At 36.6% G+C, this 14,093-nt stretch overlaps 1 protein-coding gene across 6 annotated transcripts in view; it reads left to right on the top strand.

Moving 5' to 3' along the window:
• The window catches only part of CEP128 (centrosomal protein 128), a 437,525-nt gene that overhangs the window by 164,437 nt on the left and 258,995 nt on the right, over positions 1–14,093 (top strand). For all 6 annotated transcript variants that reach the window (XR_009053322.1, XM_057733202.1, XM_057733203.1 and 3 more), the window contains one exon: positions 550–714. Coding sequence is in view for 5 of the 6 variants with exons in the window: in XM_057733202.1 (XP_057589185.1) it covers positions 550–714 (165 nt within the window). In the remaining variant the exon portion in view is untranslated. The remainder of the gene's footprint in view (positions 1–549; positions 715–14,093) is intronic.

Here is a 14,093-nt window from a genome sequence, read left to right as displayed (position 1 = left end):
TGATCCATAATCTTTTTAGCCCCTCAAGAGTGGTATTAATAATTACATTGTACAGAAAGTACACAAGTCTTTCACAAAAATGAGGAGGTAGCATGAATAGGAATCTTGTTAAGCTCTTTTCATAGATGAGGAAACTGATCAGGCAGTAATATCCCATGGTATATACTCATGGTGACATTTCTCTAATAACCCTTCCCCTCTCAGCAGTTAGGGTGCCTTCTTTGCGTTGTACATGCCCCTGCTTGCACCTTTATTAAGCACTTCATATTCATTGTCAGAATTGACTGTTGTATCTGTATCTCTTCTACGGTTCATGCCTGTTATCTTCAGCACCTCCTACAGTACCTTTCACTTGCTTGGTTGCTGAGTGAATGCTAAGGAGAGATTGAACACATGCAAAGAACGTTTCCTTTGCATGTATGTTTGTGTGCGAATGCTTAGAGGTAGCAAAATCTCCAAGTATCTGCCCACTGATATAATGTGGAATGTGTTCTCTGTACAGTTTGGCTGTGGCCAGTGGACTTTCTCTTTTCTCCTTTTTTTTCTCAGGCAGAAAGCTTAGAAGATAAGAATATGGCTAAAGTCCAGCGCTGTCAGCTAGAGAAGTTGAAATCACAGTATGACAGGCTGACAGAGGAATTAACCCAGAATGAAAATGAGAACAAAAAACTGAAGCTAAAATACCAGTGTTTGAAGGACCAACTAGAAGAAAAGGTAAAAATGCGAATGAATTCTAATTTAAAAGACTTACTTGAATTTCTTCTAGCATTTCTTCTAGAACATAGTTTATGTATGAATAAATGCTAATTATAGGATTTCATAGGAAAGTTGTATTGGTGCCAGAAAAAATTATAGACATTTTATTAGAATGCTGTGATTTTTATTCTTTCAACCAGATAGAATCCTCCTAATACTTTGGATTTTAAACTTCTTCTGGATCTTAAAATAGGCATTTAGAGGCAAAGTAGCAAAGAAAGGAATTATGGCTTATTGAAGACCTACTCTATGACAGGTATCGATATTTATGCCAGCTGATTTTACTTACGTGTACTCATTGAATTCTCACAGCTCTTTGGGTTAGATTTTATTGATCCCTTTTAACCCATGAGGAAACTGAGGTTCAAAATAAAATGTATAATAGTTACATGGTCACTGTACGCTAGGCACTTTTATGCTTATAATCATTTTATGAAATTGATACTATTGTGCTCATTTTTGCAGTTACAGAGACTGAAGCTTAAGCAGGTTGGCAACCTTAGAACATCCCCAGCAGGCTCACTGCTTTTCTATCTGTAGATGTGTACAATTTGGGGGGTGTCTGCTATATACCAGGCATTGGGTAGAATACTAGGGACTTTTAGAGAGTTGCTACTTTTGTGGCCAAAAGTCACCTAAGAATAGAAGACAGAATATTTAAATTTGCACTCAGTGTGTTTACCAGCTTCCTAAAAGGATTTGCATTCGAGTGTGATAGAAGTCAAATAGAAAAAAGGCTACTAACATATGTATAATAGGATAAGGCAGGATAGACTGGGCCAGGTGAATCCTGCTCTTGATAGGGTTGCTAACTGACATCTGTTGAAGGCACTGTCCCTGGGTGGGTGGGTGTCATAAAGCTCTGCATAAACCTCTACAAGACACTTTCTTCACGCTCTGCTCATCTTTTTCTTGTTTCACTGTATTTTGTATATATATTTTACCTTTCTAGTAATTGTTAAAGTCAAGGAAATAAAATTTAAGTTAGTTTGGAGTTTATGATCGAATGTGCTTAACTTGCTAAATGTAGGCCTACAGTCCTGACAATTGTTGCAGTTTAGCTCTCATGCTGTGCTTTGTTTTGACTGTGTCTAATGTTCACACGCATTTAATGTATAGTTGTCAGGGCATAGTTGCTTTGGAGAAAATGCTAAATTTTCCAACTTTTCCATAATTAAAATTTAGCCAGAGGCTTGTAGTAACATGTTTTATATTTAATTATTTGCATTTAAGAAATAGTGGGGAAAAATTTGGTATGTTGAAAGTGTAAAGTTTACCTTGTTGTGCTTAAAATAAACGTTTCTTCACCATTTGTGATTCTCCAGGTATGTATGTGTTATCAAACAGTCATATAAATGGAACATTCACCTTAGAACAGAGTTTCAAGAATTAATGATTGTACAGTAGTCCCCCCTTATTAGTGGTTTCCCTTTCCACGGTTTCAGTTACCTGCCACGGTAACTGAAATTACCAATTTCGGACTGGGTTTCAGTCCAAAAAGGTTAAATGGAAAATTCTAGAAATAATTTATAAGTTTTAAACTATGCATTGTTCTGAGAAGTGTAATGAAATCTTGAGCTGTCCCACTTCCTTCCACCTGGGATCCCCCCACCTCAATCTTCTGCTCCTAATATCCAGCCAGCCGCATCATCATGGCTTGATGATCCAGGATCACCCAAAGCATGTGATCATCCTTCTGAGGTATTATCAGAAAATCGATAGGAGCTTAATGCTATGTCACAGTGCCTACCTCACTCACTTCCTCTCATCACATGGGCATTTTATTGTCTCTCAGCATCACAAGAAGAGGGGTGAATACAGTGCAGTAAGTTATTGTGAGAGAGACCACATTCACATAACTTTTATTACAGTGTATTGTTGTAGTTGTTCTATTTCGCTATTTGTTATTGTTGGTAATCTCTTACTGCACCTGATTTATAAATTAAACTTTATCATAGATATGTATGTATGGGAGAAAACATAATATATATCGGGTTTGGTAATATCTGCAGTTTCAGGCATCCGCTGGGGGTCTTGGAACGTGTCCCTCGCAGATAATGGGGGACTACTGTGTTTGCTGTGTATTGAGCATCTAGTATGTGGCAGGCATTGTGCTGGATGCTAGGGATGGGATACATCGATAGATAAGACAGGTCTGCAAAGGGAAGCTTCCAGTGGGATCATTAAAAACAAAATCCCTTTCAGTTGTTAAAACTGTATAGTCAAGTCCTGATGGTGGGTCTTAATGCAGAGAAAAGATGTCTCTGAAGTCTAAAATGGTAAATAATCTTAGGATACATAGACACACACATATATAAATATACACAGCTTATATGCTAGCTTTTCTTTAATATATTTTGTGTATATATGATTATTATGCACTTTTGATTGACCTAGCCGTTTGTGTTTACTTTTTTTTTTTGTACAGTTAGCTGTGACTCAAAATTTCACTGGGTCAAGTCATCAGGCCTTTCTCTTTGGGAGGTGGTATAGCATTAGTGGCTATGGACAGAACTTCTGAGTATAAATCATTTTCTTGCTGTGTGGCATTAGGCAAGTTGCTTAAAACTCAAAGCCTCAGTTATATCATCCTTAAAACAGATATAGTAATAAACTCTTTCACGGAGTTAAATGTGAAAATGTATATAAAGTGCTTGGCAGAGTATCTGATACCTGATAAACTATCAATTAGCAGCTGTCATTATTTTGTTATTGTTATGTTATCAAATTGATGCCAATTAATGGTTCAACCAAGCAATAAACTAATCAGCAAGCACTGATTAACTGCCTAATAATGTGTTAGGTATTAAGGGCCAGGGAACTGGGAGTAAGACTTACTGTAGAGTTATGCTGATTGGAAGTTTAGAGCCAGACTGTGTTGAATCACTTGAGATAATGGTCCACAAAGGAGGCACCAGCGTGAGAAGAGCTGGCAGTTCTATCAGCAAGTGATGCTGAAGGCATGTTTGTTAAGCAAACCAAACAGGTGGGCAGGTTTATCGTTTTGTTTACTTTTTGAAGACAGGAACTAAATCTTGATTGTTTTCTTATCACCAAGGCCAGGCCCAGAGCCTAGTAGGTAATTTATAAGTAAATTGTGGATGAAAAGATATGTGTGTATACACACATGTACATACACATATGTTTACATGAAGATAAAAAATATCAATAACCTATGGATAGATATGTATATTCATTCTTCTTTTTTCTCTCTCCCCCTTTCTCTCCCTCTCTCTCCCCCTTTCATTTCCCTCTATGAGTATGTATGTGTTGGCCAGATTGGGAGAAATAAAAGAAAACAGGACAAAAATATGTTTTCAATGAAAAAAAGCCCAGGATTTATATCCCAAAGATTCCTACTATTTAAGCATTGCAGTGAACTTGATAAATGGGGTCTAATGGATCAAAGGAGTTTCTAATCAAAAAGGTTTCTGTAAGAACCATTTCTGGTCAGTATATAGATTATGTAGGCTCTCTGGGATGCTTAGCTAACTCATTTAAAGCTTGCTTTTTTTCCCACAGTTACACTTAAGTTTCTTTAGAAGACTTTCTTTGTTTCTTTTTTCTTCTTTATTTTCTATTATTAGTTCTTTTGGGAGGTGTGAATAGCTGCAATGAAACAATTAGGAGACAAATTGTGAGACATCTAAGGCAACTGCAGTGCACAGGAACTTAAGTATTGAATAGATTAGGATTTGTAGAAATGTATTTTTGTACCTTCTCATGAAATCCTTTATTGAAATCATTTGTGAGGTGACACCTAGCAAAATATTTAAAGCTATGGCTGTGTTGGCTAAAAACACTTAAGAAATAATTTTCTTATACAAAATGTGGGTCTTTAAAAAATGGTACTTATAATTCACATTTGCAAGTGTAATTGGGATGCCCATTTTTTACAGATGGTGGAAACTGAGGTTGAGTGTGTAGTATAGTGACTTGCCCAACATTTCATAGCTTGTGGTGGAAAACAGGATATGAGCACAAATTCCTTGTATTTTCCCCCTTATTTACTGCCAGTAAAATGACTCACATTTGTCTTTTCATTGAAATTTTACTGTTGAATTTAAATTTAGGGTTATTATATTCAACAGATTACCATATACTCTCATATTTTTTTAGCCTGACACAAATTTTGGAATGGAAGTCATCAATGATTTTGTTAGAAAAGTTTAATTAAAACCTGATATTTCCACATAAAAGATATCTGTGACTGGAAAAAATGAATCAGTGTTGTTGAATTTTGTGTTTTGTTTTTAATTTGACCATCTGTTTAAGATTGCTATTTCTTATGATGTGGAAAAATATATATGATTGTCAGATGTCTGTTCTATAAAGTATTCACTACTTTCCAAAATACAATTTCACATATTTTACTAAGAACTCTTTGATAGTAGCAGACAGAATTCTTTGATTTCAATTTTTTTTCTCCCACAAGTACAAGAAAGAAATAGAAGTGAATGGGCTGTTGACTTCTAGCATTTATTTTTTATTTTTAAAAATTTTTTATGGGTTCTTTTTTTAAAATTTATTCATTTATTTATTTATTTATTGGCTGTGTTGCGTCTTCACTGCTGTATGCAGGCTTTGTCTAGTTGTGGTGAGTGGGGGCTACTCTTCGTTGTGGTGCGTGGGCTTCTCATTGTGGTGGCTTCTCTTGTTATGGAGCATGGGCTCTAGGTGCTTGGGCTTCAGTAGTTGTGGCACGTGGGCTCAGTAGTTGTGGCTCACAGGCTTAGTTCCTTCAAGGCACGTGGGATCTTCCTGGACCAGGGCTTGAACCCATGTCCCCTGCATTGGCAGGTGGATTCTTAACCACTGCGCCACCAGGGAAGACCCTCTAGCATTTATTTAATGGTTACACTTTAGGCCATTTTTAGGCAGATTGTGCTTTTTCTTTGGTGCTTCATCTATTTTAAATAGTGTGGAATAGTAGAACAAAGCTGTAGCTTCTACGTATTAATTTGGAGGCAAACTTAAACCAGATACTTTAAATAAACACTAACTAGGATACTGTGAGTAATTTCCTGCCAGGTTTCTCACATTTAAAAAACAGCAACAATGAAAATAATAATAAAATGGTCAAATTGAAGGTAAAATTATAAATTTTGAACTTGTCATTTATAAAGTGCTTTTAATTGAATCCCTGATAGTCATTAAATTGAGTAGTCCTTACTTTTACCATATATGAAGCACTCTGCCAGATGTTAAGAAACAAGTTTAGAATGCCAAGATGGAGTGACTGTGCAGTGGGAGGAGCCCAGTTATACATGCAGCTGTGGCAGAGGGAGGGGCAAGATGTAAAGATGTATAGAAAGACATTTCGTCTTTACTTTCCAGACTGGAATACAGGTGTGGAGAAGCCATTTCCAAACTCTTTTCCATTGGGAGTGACCTCTCTACCAACCATTTACAATCAGAAAGGTTGATTTTAAGTGAATTTAAGGAGTGAAGTCCAAGTTTGTATCTTTATGATCCCTGATTAGGACTTGATTTCAAATCACTTAATTTTTTTTAATCTTTATTGGAGTATAATTGCCTTACAATGTTGTGTTAGTTTCTGCTGTACAACAAAGTGAACACAGTTACGTGTATACGTACATCCCCATATCCCCTCCGTCTTGAGCCTCCCTTCCACCCTCCCTTCCCACCCCTCTTGCTCATCACAAAGCAGTGAGCTGATCTCCCTGTGGAGGCATTTAATCTTTAGCTAAATGGTTAATAACTACAAGGGCTTGAGAAGAAAGAAGTCATTTTGGGCACTTTCCTTTAAAATGCTGTAGTATTAGTTTGATTTTATTTCCTTGAGAAACTGTGAGTGATACCCATAGTGTAGGAGTTAGGCTAAATAATGGTGCATACATTTGGTTGTGGTGTGTAAAGCCAAGGGGAATAGGCCACATGAAAGTTCCCTATTGCATCTTGGTCAGTGCTGTGTTGGATGTTGAGCAGGCCTAGCTTGCGTTGGTAGACCCTTAAAGGGAGCACACGAGGGTGAGTCAAAAATTGTTCACACTCTGGCTGTAGAATTTATCTTAATTAACTTTTAGAAAAGACAAATACATCACTTTTTGACATAATCTCCTTGCTTTTCAATGCACTTTGTCCATCTGTCAACAAGCTTTCGTATTCCTTCATTAAAACATGTTTTAGGCTGAGCTGTGAGCCATGAATGTACCACTGTCTTCACTTCTTCATCAGAAGTGAATCTTCGTCCTTCTAGGGCTGCTTTCAGGGTACCAAACAAGTGAAAGTCCAATGGAGCAAGATCAGGACTATAGGAAGGATGCTTTAACACCTCAAAATGAAGTTTTTGCAGAATGTCGACAGTGTGGGGAGAAGTGTGCAGACATGCATTGTCATGCAAGATCACAACACCCTTGGATAGCAGTCCTCTGCATTTAATCAGAAATTTAGGCTTCAGCTCTTCAATAAGCATCTCACTGTAATGAGCACTGTTGATTGTTGAACCTTTGAGCCATGGCTGATTTGCAAATGATTTGCCACATAATCCACTGTCGCTTGTCTATTCGACAGAATCATTTCACATGTACGCTCAATGTTGTCATCAGCCGTGGACATGGATGGGCGTCCAGCTCCTTCTTGATGGCTAACACTTGTGCGACCTTCCTTGAACTTCTCTATCCATTCATACACACTTCTTTGAGACAAAACACTTTCTCCATACTGCACACAAAGTCTTCAGTAAATAACGGCACCGGGTACACTCTCAGACCACAAAAAACGAATCACTGCATGCTGCTCTTCTTTTGTGCAAATCACAAGTGGGGCATCCATTTTTGCTTGCACCACAGTTACAAATGAACTGATGGAACACGTTCACACCTGCACAGTAGAGACAGTAGCCTTGAATGGAAAGCGCTGATAAGACAGTGTGGCCAACAGAAGTTTTAATATAATTGGAGTGCAGATAATTTTTTTTTTTATAAATTTATTTATTTATTGGCCGTGTTGGGTCTTCGTAGCTGCACATGGGCTTTCTCTAGTTACAGTGAGCAGGGGCTACTCTTCATCCTCATTGCAGTGGTTTCTCTTGTTGCAGAGCACGAGCTCTAGGTACGGGGGCTTCAGTAGTTGCGGCACATGGGCTTAATAGTTGTGGCTCATGGGCTCTCGAGTGCAGGCTCTGTGGTTGTGGCACACGGGCTTAGTTGCTCCGCGGCATGTGGGATTTTCCTGGAGCAGGGCTCAAACCCATGTCCCCTGCATTGGGAGGCAGATTCTTAGCCATGGTGCCACCAGGGAAGTCCCAGAGTGCAGATAATTTTTGACTCACCCTCATAAAATGGATGTCCGGGTTTATTTATATCGTTTCTTTTATGACCTTTTAAAGTATTCATTTTCAGTCCATTTTGTCATTTAATGTTGAACAAGCAATATTCTTTAAATTTATAAAAAACCAGTAACTAGAAGGTGCTTATTGTATACATGAGTTATGTTATTTGGAGATTTGTTTTTAAACTTTTTTCCCATATTCTTTCATAAGAATAAAGGCATACGTAAGCATCCTTTAAGGAAAAAAAATAGAGGATAGGAAGAAATTCTGATGGTTTCTAAAGACACTGTAAGCTTATAAACATTTCTCTGGAGATGAATGATGCATTTTTTTCTTTTGAAAAGTAAACAGTGTTCGTTCCAAGTGCATAATTTGAAACTCTAGTTGTTTGTTTCCTTGTCCATATTTTGTTTCAGAAATAGAAATGCATCACAAGTGGCTGATTTTAAATAAGTGTGTTATTTCTGTTTCCAGGCATTGACTTAAGAGAAATATGTAATAATTACAAAATGGTCCTAAAACTTAATGAATGCATAAAATACCCTTTAGAGGCATTTTTGTTTCCAACTGTGAATACTAATTTCTAGGAATGTATCCACTATATATCCTAACACCTTTTTGACTGTGCTGCCAGTGATCTTTGTATTGCTCAATATTCTCCTAGAAAAAGATACTAAAAAGCCTGAGGCGAGAATAATTTCCTAAAATGGGATTAGAAGTTTAAGTTTGAATTTCTATTATTTGACTTCTGTTTTATGGATAACTTTCCTAAACCTGCCTAAGACCAGGTTATAGATTGGAAAGTCTTTCACACTCAAGTTTTAAGATGCATCAAATCATCTATCCAGTTTTCTCATTATACCATTACTTTTTCCAATTAACTCTACTGTTTTACTAATGCCCTTAGTTCTTTCTGTTATATACCATTAATCATAATTTATTCCCCCCTTTGAAGGAAATAGCATCCACTTACAGAGGAGGAGGCAGTGTATATCTAACCCAGAAAATAGTAGCATTTTGATTTTAATCTTCTAGTAGGAATTACAGTGTTCTTTTGCTTTCTAAATAGATGTAAAGAACTATCTTATTCTCTCACACACAGACCTGTACTTAACTCATCAGCAGATCTTATTGGCTGTATCCTCAAAATTTATTCTGATTTACCTCTTACCACTGACAGGGCTTTCACTTTTAAGACATCAGCTTACCTTGATGGTTATAATAACCTGCTAATGATAAGATGCTTGCCCTCAGTGACTTGACTAATTAATGTATTGCAAAAACAAACTTACTGAAACACAAGAAGTTATTTGAGTTTAGAGATTTTTTTTCCCCATTGTTGTATAGTTGGGGACATAGAGAATACACTAAAAAAAAGAAAGAAAAGAAAAGAAACAAGAAACACTAGTGGAATGAATGGAATCTAAAAGGATATTTATGTTTCAGAAAGATTTACTGATTGACTGCTATGTGAGACACTTAGGCGCTGGGATATTTTTCTCTTTTTTAAAATTTACTTTTTATTGAGGTAACAGTGGTTTATAACATTATATAAATTTCATGTTTACAGCTCTCTACTTCTATATACATTGCAGCGTGCTCACCACCAAAAAGTTAGTTTCCGTCTGTTGCCATACAGTTGATTACCCTTTACCCATTTTGTCCTCCTCATGGGCCTTACCCCTCTGGTAACTACTACTCTGTTCCCTGTATCTATGTGTTTGTTTTTGCTTGTTCACTTATTTTGTTTGTTGGAACTTCTTAAATATAAGAAGTTCCACATATATTCCACATATGAGTGAAATCATACAGTATTTGTCTTTTTCTGTCTGACTTGTTTCTTAGCATCATACCTTCAAAGTCCATCTGTGTTGTGGTAAATGGCAAAATTTCATCTTTTTTTATGAGTGAGAAGAATTCCATTTTGTGTCTGTGTGTATACACACACCCCACATCTTGTTTATCCATTTATCTGTTGATGGGCATGTAGGTTATTTCCATATCATGGCTGTTGTAAATACTGCTACAATGAACATAGGGGTGCATATGCCTTTCCTAATCAGTGTTCTTGTTTTCTTTGGATAAATACCCAGACGTGGGATTGCTGGATCATACGGTAGTTCTATTCTTAGTTTTTTGAGGAACCTCCATACTGTTTTACATAGTGGCTGCACCGGTTTACATTTCCACCATCAGTGTGTGAGGGGTGCTGGGATATTTCAATGAAGAGAAATAAGATCTTTGTCCTAGAGGAACTCACCATTTGGTGAGGAGACCGGCAGAAAAGATACATAGAGCAGTAAGTGCTACAGCAGAAGCTCATATAAAGTGCCACAGGAACGCAGAGAAGGAGCACCTAGTATTCCTGGTATTACCTGCCGTTGCTATAACATTCACTTGGGTGATGAAGTAGGTGCATCTTATTGGACTTTCATAACAAGTAAAAAATTCCGTTTGTGACCGTCCCTTGTTCTCTTTATTCCTGAGTAGTGTTGGGTTCACAGAGGGCAAAGGTTACACGGAGGTTGAATTCATGGAGAGTTTTTTAAACTGATCTGAACTATTGAATTTAGAATTGTTGTTGCTTTATTGTATTTTTAATTTTTTGATACCCATCTAAGTGTTTAATATATAGCCATAATTTTAATTTAAGAAATCCACACTCATGTAAGATCTTCTGTTTTTAAGAAATGTTTGAAAAAAGTAGTTACATGTGATAGCAATTAATGCGTTATTTATTTATTTGTTGGTTGTTTTGCAAGACAGCTTGAACTGTAGTATAGTAATTTTCCAGATTAAACTCTTTTCAAATTTTCTATAGTATCTATGGTAGAGTCTTCTCTTTTAGTTATGCTGCAGTTTCTGCACTGTTTAGCATTTCATATTGTATCTTAGCTTCCTTGCATCTTAGTCAACTTTGTTGGCAGAAGTAATGTGAGCCTTCTTTAGAGAGTCAGATAAATGGCTTCCAGACAGATCCAATTTTTGTTCAGGATAGTTTCATAATTTGCCTTGTAATGCTAGTGTCCTGGATTTAAGGCTTAGGCATAATAGTTATCTTGAGTTACAGAAATACTCTTTCTCAAAACTTTTTAGGTGTTGTGTGTAGGACTGTAGTTTTAACAAGCAATGCTTCCAGTAACTTTGAATTACATTGTATTAGCTTTAATTTCAGCCTTTAACTTTGATTTCTCTCTACCACTTACTCTCTTTCTCCCACCCCCTGATCATGTATTATAAATGACCTTGGGGCTGAAATATTGCACACTTATTCAATTTAGTTTTCAGTAAAGGAAAAACATCAGCTTTGTAAATTAATGATTTATTTAGTGGTGTGAATGTGCTTTATTTGCTGTAATGTTTCTCTTAAGGTGTGTGAAGAACTGTTTTCATTTTATGTAATAACCGCATTGGAAATAAAATGGCTTTTCTGGAGCACTTAAGACCTGGAAGGAATCTCATAAGCTTTTACCATGGAGATAACATTTTGGACATGCTCTAGTTTTATTGAAGTTGTTCTGTTTTCATTAAGATCGTGTCTCCTTGTAATCTTTATAGCCTTTGGGAAAGTGAATGTTCTGTTTAGAGGAACATTTCTTATCCTTTGAATTTCAGGTTCATTGATTAAGCTGATCAACTGTGTGTGTGTGTGTGTGTGTGTGTGTGTGTGTGTGTGTGTATGATGACTGTGAGTAGTAAGATTTTTGTTTCCATTAGACACAGTTGTCAACAATGTAATCGTTTCCTATCTTGAAGTGGAAACTTCATGAAACCTTTGCTGTCTTGACAGTGGAACCAAACCTTGTTTAGTGTGGTATTAGTTATGCTTTTTAGCTAAAATCTAGAGCAGATTTTATGTGTATACAATGTACATCTCCAGTACAGAGGAGAGTGGTAGCTCCTAAAAGTTTAGGACATTGTGCATGCTTGATGGTTTTTTTCCAATATGTCATATATTTTTATTTGTAGTAAGAAGGTTCATTCAGAAATATTTTTTGCGTTATTCTTTCTACTTTATGACTACATTAATCCCCATATAACCTACTGATAACTTTTTTGAGTTTTTCACATTGGCTTTCTAAACTCCAGTTTTAAGAACTCAACCTTTATATAGCACATTTGAGTAGAGAGCACTAGTAAGGGAGTCAGGGGACTTAGTTTATTGGTTATTGGCTGTTTGACTTTAACCAAGTTACTTTGTCTGAACTTTGGTTTCCTCAGTTGTAAAATTAAGAGTTCGGCTTGTTTTCTAAGGTTCTTTCTCAAACTCAGTCATGGTCTAGGACTAATATCCCTCTTCTTGGATCATATAGACTGCTATTGTCAGCTTCATCTATCCCAATCCCCCTACGCCCTGCAAAGAAACTCCTGACATTCCCAAGACTCAGGCATCTGTGTCCATTCATGCTGAAACACTGAAGTTGGACTATCTGTGTCTTCCGTACATCTCAATAGTCTCTGAAATACCTTGTCTTACTTCTGGTTTTCTAGAAATATGGTAGCTTTTTGTTAATGTTGTTGTAGAATTACCACTCCCTCTGATTTCACTAGAAGACCAGGGAATAGCCATAATAGTGCCTAAATATTATCATCTGTTTTAATAATCTGTATGCCCCCAATGAGATGGTCGATGAATTAATGTCAGCCAGTTTAACTTCCTCTCTCAGAATTAGCTGTGCTTGCTTCACTGTTAGAGCTATTTCTGAAACATGAAACTGGGAGAAACAGCTTATTCTTTGAGCTCTATGATTAGTATTGAAATTGATATTCTTAAGCCACAAGAATGGGACAAAAGTGTTGAAATTTCATGGAGAAATTTGTTGGCTCTGTGTGAGCAGGAGCCTTATCTATCTCATTTACTGTGTCCCTAGCATCCAGAAGAATGTATTGCCATAGTAGGCTTTCCATAAAAAATTGTAGAATGAGTGAAAAAATCAAATTACAGTTGCTTAAGTACAGAGTAGAAGAACTTATTTAACTCTTAGGGTCTTGGAGGACATGCAGAAAGGATGGAGAACTAGTATGATGCAGTGTCTGAAACCTAGTTAAATGAAAGAACATGGACCTTTACCTGGAACACTAGAAGATTTAGTAGGGATGGAGGATTCATTTATTTACTTTAATTTTTGAGGATAGTGCTTAGACTAATGGAAAGATTTTGCAGTTTTGTCAAGTACTCTTTTCCTTGAAACTTGAGTTGGTCATGTAGGTAGGGGTTGGACGACTATCTGTCAGAAATGTCACAGAAGGGAATCCTGAAAGAACAGGTAGTTGAACCCACTAATCTCTAAGGTTCATGTGAGTTTATAGCTCTTTGAGTTTCACTTCAAAGGGAGATTGAACATGGCATGCTGTCTCACAGAGGATAGTGAAGGGGATAATAAAATTTTCAGTCTTTGCTAAAGTGATTGAACTTATAGATCCTTTCTGACAGTATCAGCATTCTTAAGAATATCAAATTGTAGAAATAGTTTTGTCTTCTTTTTAATGAGTCAGGTAACAGAGAGCACAGAAAAGTGATAGTGGAAAAAGAAAGATGGCTGCGAGGGAAAAGAGAAAAGAAAGGTCAATTAGAACATCAGTATGAATTGCGTGGATTTAGAATTTGAACAGTTGTCCCCTAAATATGTCAGTAACCCCTGACGGAGTATTTTCTTTATTAGCATCATGCCAGCGATGATACTGCAGGCCCATGTTTGTTTGGAGGCCTGTGCTTGTATAGGGGAAACCTAGCACACCTCAGTGGCCTTCAAGTGTATAGATCTGCACGGTAATTGATGAAATGATATTTACAGTTTTGAATTGGAGTCTTTAAAAACGTTTAAATCACTTATTTGGCAAAGTGGAGGAGTTTTAAGATGACTATAAACATGCTTTGTGGTCTCCTGAAATCAGCAGTTTATTAAGGGAAAAGGTACCAAACCAAATAGTTATCTTATAGTTTAATATATTTAAAAAAACTAAGGTATACATAATATTCTGTGGGAACATTCTACATTGGGAGATCATGAAAGAAAGGGGACTGGGTCTTGAAGGATAAACT

This window comes from Hippopotamus amphibius, chromosome 4, assembly GCF_030028045.1.
Source record: "Hippopotamus amphibius kiboko isolate mHipAmp2 chromosome 4, mHipAmp2.hap2, whole genome shotgun sequence".
Lineage (NCBI taxonomy): Eukaryota > Metazoa > Chordata > Mammalia > Artiodactyla > Hippopotamidae > Hippopotamus > Hippopotamus amphibius.
Note: the sequence above shows the minus strand (reverse complement) of the source record. Positions and strands in the feature narration are given on the sequence as shown.